At 37.0% G+C, this 10,628-nt stretch overlaps 1 protein-coding gene across 2 annotated transcripts in view; it reads right to left on the reverse strand.

Moving 5' to 3' along the window:
- Window positions 1–10,628, reverse strand: part of MSR1 (macrophage scavenger receptor 1) — an 80,746-nt gene that overhangs the window by 40,505 nt on the left and 29,613 nt on the right. For both annotated transcript variants that reach the window (XM_060653088.3, XM_060653090.2), the window contains exon 6: window positions 4,628–4,708. In XM_060653088.3, the coding sequence (XP_060509071.3) occupies window positions 4,628–4,708 (81 nt within the window). The remainder of the gene's footprint in view (window positions 1–4,627; window positions 4,709–10,628) is intronic.

A 10,628-nucleotide genomic window follows, 5' to 3' on the forward strand; every position in this document is an offset into this window, starting at 1 on the left:
TATATATACCTAACTATATCAATATATGATACATAAATTGCTATTTTCATATATTGAATACACACACAAACTCACACACAAACACACTCTACCTTATAGTATCTACTAGCTGGATTTCATAGCATACAGCCTAAAAAAGAATTATCGTCAATTCTCAAGATGGGCTAATTGATTAATACTTATACCTTTCTTCATTACCCAAGGAAGACAGTCAGTATCTGTACTTATAGTTATTAAAAGGTCACTCAAACTTACATATAAAAACACCGACTCTAAATTCTTTCTCTCTCTGTTTTTAAATCTTAGGCCACTGCCCACTCTTTATAGAATGCTGCTCATTGGTAACTCCCATTTTTACAATTTCCTCCATTAATTCAACAAAGATACACTGAGCACACATATTATGTCAGTCCCTATATGTTCTTGGAGTTACACAGGTTCGTATCTGAACAGATCTTCCACTATGGAGACATACAGCAAGAAAGTTAACAAATCAAGAAAGAAGGTGATTTTGGAGATGATAATTTTATTTTATTTTTTTAATTTTTTTTAATTTTTAATTTTTTTTAAATTTTTTTAACATTTATTTATTTTTGAGACAGAGAGAGACAGAGCATGAACGGGGGAGGGTCAGAGAGAGAGGGAGACTCAGAATCTGAAACAGGTTCAAGGCTCTGAGCGGCCAGCACAGAGCCCAATGCGGGGCTCGAACTCACAGACCGCGAGATCATGACCTGAGCCGAAGTCGGACGCTTAACTGACTAAGCCACCCAGGCGCCCCTGGAGATGATAATTTTAGAAAAAAGAGAGAAATGTAATAGAGGATGCCTAGCAAGGAGATCAGGAAAAACCTCTCCAATAATGGCTTACCGAATACATTTCGGTGACGCTCAGAATACAGCTCTTCAATTAGGAATTATGTCACATTTTCAGGGGGTGAACAAATGAACCCATAAATGAAGGCCATGTGATACTTTCATAGAAATCACTTGATCATTAGACCTCCATGATGGGAGATATTTAGGCAGACTCTATATGACCTATAGAGTTATGTGACTTGTGTATTTAATGATACTTCTTTATTTTTATTTATTTTGAGAGAGAGAACATGTGTGCATCTGTGTATGTGAGTGGGGGAGGGGCAGAAAGAAAAGGGGGGACAGAGACAGAATCCTGAGCAGGCTCCAAATTGTCAGCACAGAGCCTGATGTTGGGCTCAATCTCACGAACCATGAGATCATGACTTGAGCCGAAACCAAGAGTAGGACACTTAACCGAATGAGCCACCCAGGTGCCCCGATGTTCTTCTTTGTAATATAATCATTATTTTCACCAGCTTTTTGTCAAGGCTGCTAATTTAATTTTATTTAATGGCATGTACATAATTTGCAGACTTTTTTGGATTCATTGGCATAATTAGTTACCTCCCAAAGAAACCTGCTTTCTACACTCATAGCAAGAGTCTGCAGCCAGCAATGTTCCTTACTCAAATGCATATTTTGGGGAGCACTGTCCTGGTTCCAGGCTGGGGGAGAAACCTTTTTGGGCCACAGACTGGAAGAAGAGGGGTGGGTGGGGTAAAGACACAGGTAGATATAAAGATTAATGAAATACAGTTCTGGTCCTTCAATAACCACAGTTAGATGGACTTCATTTTCTCTTCCAGAAGCATGATTCTTATGGAAGAAAATTCAAGCTATGTCCGAAAAGTAAACAGCACTGGATAATGATCAATGTTTTGTAGCCAGTGGACCCTGTGGTTCCCTCTCAAGGCGTCTCGTGTAGGTAGCGCTCCCATGCCTACAGGTCAGGCTACCCTGTTATTGATCGCAGTGGGCAGAAACAACCTAGTAGATGGCTACAGAAAGGATACTTCAGGATCTAATTCAGCGTCCTTTCCTTAAAGCACTATTGTCATGGGGGAATAACCCAGAAAGTGCCCCCAAAGGATTTCAGAGGATGTCAAGAATCCTGTACCACGACATTTATCGTTTATAGAATTACTTATCATACTGGAAGTTTTGTGCAGGCAGAAATTCTCAACCTCTGAGTATAGGATCCACAAGGCCTTGTAGAGCGCACAAGGAACAGGAAAAGTGCTCAGCAAAGATTTTGTTGAGTAAAAGGCATAGGTCATTCTCCCTGGCATGCTTCCAAGGAACTGGCACTCTGAAATTTCTGTTATTTGAGATACAGCAAATTTGAACATAATACCCAGCCCAGTACCTGAGTATCTACTGCAGTATATTAATGAATTGGTTATTCAGGCCGCTAGAATAATCATTAAAGTTTGTCAGGTTTAGAGATCACGGTTGTGAATCTAGAGGACTTTGAGTTAGTTGGTCAAGCGGAGTTTAATAAGCTCGACTGCACGTATTCGTGAGATGTCAATGAACTTGCTGTAATCAGGAAGTAGAATTATCATGACTGTTCATCATATACTCTTTACTTCCTGATTCTAGTACCCATATTGAGCAATGAGGTAATCTGGCAGCGAACAAAACAGAACGTACCAATCAAGCGAGGAAGAATCCATTAAGAGAGATGCCTGGTAACCTGAATACTTTTGCTGCAGTGCACCAGACCAAATGGCAACTTAATAATCTACCAGAGTCAACTTATAACCCAACAATGAAATCTAACTCTCTTACATGAGAAACTACATAACGCCTACTTGCGTAAAAGAGCAGTACCAACGGCAACAGACTAAACCCTCACTAAAAGAATCAGAGCAGCTTTGCAATGGTATCTGCTCAGGGTATTAACGAAAGCTGAAACTTTTAAATCCCTTTTTCTATTTCATACATCCATAGTTCAGAAACAGTTGCAAAAGATTCTCCCAAGATGAAGTTTTGCACAGCGAGTTGTAGCCCAGACTGAACTTACATGGTTGAGTTATAAAGCTTTGACAATTGCAGTCTGTAATGGAGGAGCTGACAGACCTTTGACAATAGCAGCTCTGACAGCTGACAGAATACTGGTTACTTCCCCTGCTATGACATTAACGCGCCATTGGTAAGATCTCTGGATTGCTAGTCAAGTAGAAAGATTTTTCCGAATAAAGAATCTTACCTGGCAATGTTTTCAAAGGCATACCAGCAACCTGCCTAATAGAAAAAATTATGTATATATTGTGTATACATATGTAATAAATAGATACACAAATAGATTTTAAACAATTTTAAAGCCTTTTTCATGTAAACTATGCATTGGCCTTTTAAGTATAATGATGCCAAGGTCAGAGGTGTCACATTCAGGTTTTTCATTTTTAAACGTTAGTTTTCTGATGTAACCCGGGCCGGTCAATATATTGATCAGAAAGAAGAACATTTTATACAACCAACAGACAGAATAATAGGATGAACTACATGGTATTTAGACATGTTTTGGGCGGCACAGCCCCTCCCAGATATAATTAAGCCAAGCGGTATACTCCCCACTTTCAAAGAGCATGTGGGTATTTGGTTTCTAGTGAAGAATAACATGACAATCATGCTATTGTTCTTGTCTCCTTTATGTTTTTGAGAGCAAGGAGAGTTCATGCTCTTTCTCCTTTTCTGTCTTCTATTATCTTCTCTCAAAATACTGCTTTCAAGATTACAACATCAACAGAGGAAAATAATTTAAAACTATTTTGCTTGAAGCACAATACAGAGAGTGGCTGACAATGAAGGTAGAAGTCATTTGTATTCTAGTCAATACTTACATTTAGATTTCTTAAGTTTAAGCAGATATATTCCAGTTAAGGACTATACAAGGAATCCAAATTCCTTTGAGATGTGTGTGCGTGTGTGTGTGTGTGTGTATGTGTGTGTGTGTATACATACACGTATATATATACACACACACATACATACACACACACATACATACACATACACACACATATATACATACATACACACATATATATACATCTATAGTATACGTACTATTTATATACATTTTATATTTTACATATATACATTACATTTTACATATATACACACACACATATATACATATGTGTATATATATGTGTGTGTATATATATACACATGTATACATATATATACACACACACATACACACACATATATACATACACACGTATATATACATCTATAGTATATGTATTATTTATATTTATATACATTTAATATATATTTTACATATATACATTACATTTTACATATATATACACACGTGTATATACATATGTGTATATATGTGTGTGTGTGTGCGTATATATATATTCGCACACACACATTATATATATATAATGCAAATATATTCAATGTGAAGATGATTTTCATATTCTCTTCATGTGACCTAAAGCTAGGTCTGCCATACACTATGTGTGATCAAGGACATGGACAGCACTCCCCAGACTTCTTGAAAACACCATATGGTAACTCTGGCTAAAGCATTTAACTTGTTTCAAAAACCTAAAGCAGTTACATATGGTACATTATAGTGATTAGGCTGCTGGAAAATACTTAATATCCCCCTTAATACACACACACACACACACACACACGCGCGCGCACATGCTCCACAGGAGAAAAATCGAATAACCATTTTCCCCTACACACATACATATTACCTGGCCCTATAGTGTATGATTAAATGGTTACTATTACCATACCTATTGCACCTGGAATGCCTCGTGGACCACTTTCTCCAGCAGGACCCCTCTCTCCTTTTTCACCTGGGCGTCCAGGAGGACCTTTACAAAATAAATTACAATTATTGGTCAAAGTTTGAAAACAGAGGTAAAATGGATCTGTCACGTTTCAAGACAGTTCTATAAGTAGGGCCGCCTGGGTGGCTCAGTCGGTTAAGCGTCGGACTTTGGCTCAGGTCATGATCTCACGGTTCGCGAGTCTGAGTCCCACATTGGGCTCATTGCTGTCAGTGCAGAGCCCACTTCAGATCCTCTATTCCCCTGTCCCTGCCCCTCCCCGACTTGTGGTCTCTCTCTCTCAAAAATAAACATTAAAAAAAATTAAAAAAAAAAAAAAAAGACAATTCTGTAAGTAAATCCAAAGTCTTTTCTTTGTTGTGCAATAACACGAATAAGACTGACCTTCCAGAATGGAGCATGCCCTGCTACAGAGGAGTGCAATGTTCTATCCTGATAAGGAGGAGATAGACCTAAAATAGACAACCTAATTATGTATTACATAATTATGTGTGGCTACCACTTTTCGAGGTTCTTAGAACCCAGGAGCAGAGAAAGACACTGAGTCAATGACAGCATAAACCCACATCAGTACTCTAAACATACTAGGCAGATTTCATTATATTCAGTTAGTTGCTATCTGGAAAATGTGTAAGTAAGGACCTATCAATCATGTGTGATCCACACATAGTAGACAACCAAAACCCATATTGTTGAAAATGGCAAACTCAGATATTTGTTAGAGAGATGTAAATCAGCAGGAGTGGCAATGGTTGAAAAGCCTTTATTGACAGAGTAGGAGTTGAAAGGTAGTTTGAAGAATGGATAGAATGAGGTGAAAGAGAATTCTGGGTAAGTGGGAGAGACATGGGGAAAGGTAGGGAGGTGAAAATGAGTAAAAGAATACTTTTTCAAGTAAAACACAGTTGATCCTTGAACAACATGGGTTTAAACTATGGGTCCTCTCACATGCAGACTTTTTTTTGGACACATACACTACAGTACTGCAAATATATTTTCTCTTGCTTATGATTTTCTTAATAAAATTTCTTTTATCTAGCCTTGTTGTAAGATACAGTATAAAATACATATAACTTACAAAACATGTGTCAATTGATTTTTATTGGTAAGGCTCTGGTCAACCGTAGGCTATCAGTAGTTAAGTTTGGGGAGAGTCAAAAGTTATACACTCATTTTCAAGTGCACAGGAGATCAGTGCCCCTAACCCCTGTATTGTTCAACTAGAGTTGTATCAAGTAGAATGACTAAATAGATCAATAGAGTTGTATCAAGTAGAATGACCAAATAGATATAGACACTACAAAATAAGTTGGAGAGGTCTCAGGGAAAAGTTTTGACTGCCTGGCCTCACAATTTCCCCAAAGACCCCTGAATACTGAATTTGATCAATACTGATGTAGTCTTTGAATTTTCTATGCCCAGAAAAACAGAAACCTAGTGATCACCTCTTTAGAATGATGGCACTTTGGAAATTTAAGGTAACACTGCTAGTATCCCCTCTTCTACATGGACCGCACAGGACAAGTATTAACCCCTTCACTTAATGCAGAACACTCTACAATTTTCCTTTGTTTCAAGGAAGAAACAATCTTGGATATACCATAGAATAATAAATACAGATCCTTTAAAAGAGGCATTTTGGGGTGGCTGAGTGGTTCAGTTGGTTGGTTAAGTATCCGACTCTTGATTTCGGCTCAGGTCATGGTCTCACGGTTCTGAGATTGAGCCCCATGTCAGGCTCTGTAGTGAGTGTGGAGCTTGCGTGGGATTCTCTCTCTCCCTCTCTCTCTCTCTCAAAATAAATAAACAAACATTTAAAAACATTATTTAAAAAACTAAAAGAGGCATTTTCAATCGCTGTTGTTCAGCCAAATACATAGCCCAAGGATGATACACAACTATATTTTGCATCACTGGTTAGAGAGCATTTGTTGACAAGTTTTACTCAGGTGGGAAATAAAATACCTGAAGAATTTGGAGAGGGCCATATAAATAAAGACTGTCTCATGAAAAAGTATATTCTATTCATTTTCTTTGTTTTGTTTGAAGTCCCATCCCTGCTTCTCTCCATTTTCTCTGATCTGTTCCATTTTTCAAGGTCCAACTTAGATTTTAGAACCTTCCTTCCCCAGTTTTTAAGACATCATTGTTCTTCTCAATGGCACAATGTCCCTTTCTCTTCAAATGCAACATGGGGCAGTAATATTTCATTGCATTTTTGTTATAAAAGCAATGCAACTTATTATAAGAAATATAAAGCCTAGAAAAAATATAATTCATAATTCTGTCATCTTTTTTATTTAGAAATTTATTTATTTTGAGAGACAGAGAGCAAGAGCAGAGGGAAGGGAAAGAGAGAATCCCAAGCAGGTCCCATGCTGTCAGCACAGAGCCCAATGTGGGGCTCGATCCTACAAACCACGAGATCATGACCTGAGCCAAAATCGAATCAGATGCTCAACCAACTGAACTACCCAGGCACCCCCATAATTCTATCATCTTGAGAGAATATTTATTTCCTGTGTCTGTACTTTTTGTTTTGTTTTGTTTGCCTGCCTATTTTTTTTCCATATAATCACGTAAACAAATTCTCCTAAGCTTTGGCTTAATGTTGGACACACATATTTTGATGTTGCACAAGAAATGTCACGGTTTTACATCAATCTGTACACATCTTCCATTCCATGCAGAAGGCAGACATTCCCAACAGCAGGGGTTATACGTCCACCACCAAGAACACAGCTGTGGTTCAGTCATCTTTATACAGTGACAAAGTTAAGGCAAGCAGGATGGAAAGACTCAATCTGCAGCCCAGATTTTGCTGAGCAAACTGAAAGGAAGCAAATCCACAGTACTCAAGGAAAAAAAAGTGCACAAGGAAAGATTCTGATTTAGTAATTAGAGCTCTAGAGCAAGACACAGACATTTCAGGAAAAAAGGGGAATGTGTGAGACAAGAAACAAGGGACCCATAGAGTATATCTAGGCTCTTAGCCTCTGTGATTACGAGTGCCCACCACTTGGGGCGCCTGGGCGGCTCAGTTCGTTAAGCATATGACTTTGGCTCAGGTCATGATCTTGTGGTCCAAGAGTTTGAAACACAGAAGCTGGAGCCTGCTTTGTATTCTGTGTCTCCCTTTCTCTCTCTCTCTGCCCCTCCCCTGCTCATGCTCTGTCTCTCTCTGTCTCAAGAATAAACATTTAAAAGCAAAAAAAAAAGTGCTCACCATTTATTCAGCAAGTAGGAAATAGAACTCTTTCACAAACACAATCCTTACACTTATTTTGCAGGTAACTGTGTAGAGTAATTGTATACAGCTCTAATGTTGGAGAATTAATCCAATCATAACAAACACCTCTGTGTTATTTTATATAATTCGGAGTCAAAGATCCTTCTCTGTATTTTTATATAAAATACTATACCAAGTTTCTGAATGCCAGAGTAAGAAAACCAAGTAAACCTTAAAGAATTCTAGCTGGGTGTGTGGGATGTTACATTTTTATTGTTATTTTATTCTTCATGTAACAATAATCTCACTTATTATGTTTCATTTTTATACATTGTTATATCTCTTGCACTGCCTAGACCGAAATGTGGGAAGTATCTCAATAAATATTTTTAGTGTCTTTTACATATTTTGGTGGGATAGAAGTATACAGATCATATACCAGTTTTCTCTTAGCTTTGTGTGTAGACTTTTTAAGAATACTGTGAATATAATGCTCTCATGCTACCTTACAAAAATGGTATCTCCTCTCCATCCCTGCTGTAGCTCACATCCTAATCATCCTGCAGCTGGACTATTCTAGACTTTTTTTTTTTTTTTTTTAATCTGGTCGGAATGGATTGTGTCTATTTCACCTTCATATTTCCTTAAGTTTCAGCTTAAAAAAAATACTATCTCCATCAACTATACAGAAATACAGCTATCTATTCCGCCATGTTATGGAAAAAAGAACGAGGAACTTAAAGTCAGGAGACTTAGTTTCTTTGCAGTTGCCTTCTTTGTTCTGAATTATTAGTCTCTCAAAATTCTATTCCATAATCACATCAATAACCACCTCTGTACATCAATAAATGGACATAATGCTACCTGTCAGCTCCCTTGCTAACCGATGTCAAGACTAGATTAATATTGCCCCAAATGTCTGATTTGCTCTAGTTCAAGAAGCCATATAAGAATTCACACTATTTTTCTTCAAATTTAATGCCTCCTAACTCCAGAGTTACAGGGATAATTCATAAACACTGCAGCGATAATTTGCCATGGACAATTCCCTCTATAAAACACACATACAAAATCCATTACTTATCTCCCTCCCTATGATTTTTTTTAAACGAAAACTAAGATTTCTAGATAGCCACAAAAAAGAACTGATTTAGAATACTCAGTAACCATAAATACCAGAGATCAAAATTATACAGTTCACTGGAAAAGCAAACCCAGGCATATCATATCATTTAAAATCCTCAGATGATACCAAAGAACTAATAATGTCTGCCTAAATTTCCAGGGCTATGCTTCTCCGTGTCCTATTCATTATGATCATATATTTTCTACTTCAGTCTTAATCTTGCCTTCTGTTTAGATCATCATAAAAATCTGCCAAATCTTCTTGGCTATTGGTTCTTAAACCTGCCTCTCTCTCTCTCTCTTTTTTTTTTTTTTTTAGTTTTCATGCTCATTGACTTAGATATCTTTAATCTGGAAGAGGACTTAGAGGTTTCTTAGTCAAACATACGTATAGAGAGGTCAGAGAGAGTAAATTGTCCAAGGTTTTAAAGGCTAGTCAGGTAAAAACAGAACTAGACCACTTCTTTCCTGACATTCTAGGCTACACTATTCCGTGTTTAACTGACTTCACTTTTGGCTCTGTTTTCCCACTTTTTTTCTGGGATGAATTTTTCTTTTACCTCATGGTGAAAAACACACCAGTTTTTTAAAATCACGGTAACTAGGTGTACAAATATCCAAGTTTAAATTCTACCAATTGTTTATTCTTCTTCCTTGATATGAATATATACATGTATGAATATATGTATGATTTTAGATCCTCCAAGGAACATTTGTCTAAAATCTCATTTCAAATAAACATCACATTCTCTCTTCTCACCACTGAGCCATATTGTAGTTTATTTCTCTTAACTCCTCTCCTTGAATGTTCACTGACTTTGATTCTTTAAATCATGTTATGCCTCACTCCCTACCAAACTCTACTTCATGATTTCAATGATGAAATTCCATTAGTCCTTAAGACGCTAATGACTGTAATTACTTGATAAATATGTTAAAATATCTTTGTCTCTTTTATCTTCATGATTACATAGCAGGTGTTGATATTAAGAGGAGGGACCCAAAGATGGCAAATCCTACAACCAGCAAGTGATAAAGCACTCATTAACGTGGACAATTCATTTTTCTTGGGTTATAATTTCAAGGGTATTTATTCAACATTTGTTTTATGCTTATATGTGGTAGAGAATATAAAAGATAGTCCCTGGTTTTAAGGGATGTATTGTTTTCAGGAAGCGGCAACAGTGAACTAGAAGACGATGTGAGATACTTTTAGGTATGACTATCATGTGAAGATTTCTCTTATGAAAGAATACCTAATGTTTGATATTAAACAAGATGTAGATGTCAGGAAGTATTACTCTGATGGAACTAGAGAAGGCTTCGGATATTAGATGGGCATTGAATGAAAGATAGGATATTTTCAAATACAAAGGGAAGAGAAGATATTTCAAGCAAAGGCAAAGGCATGAGTCAGGATATAAAAAGTACTTGGTATGTTAGAATCATAATTGAATCAATTGAAGTATTTGGTATCACAAAGGGAAAAGGAGGAAATCAGGTATTGAAAAGTGGTTAAATACACATTAGACAAGATCCTGAGTGCTGCAGAGAGAAACATAGAATGAGGAAGTGATAGAGAAGCTTATA

This window comes from Panthera onca, chromosome B1, assembly GCF_046562875.1.
Source record: "Panthera onca isolate mPanOnc1 chromosome B1, mPanOnc1 haplotype 2, whole genome shotgun sequence".
In the NCBI taxonomy this organism is placed as follows: Eukaryota; Metazoa; Chordata; class Mammalia; order Carnivora; family Felidae; genus Panthera; species Panthera onca.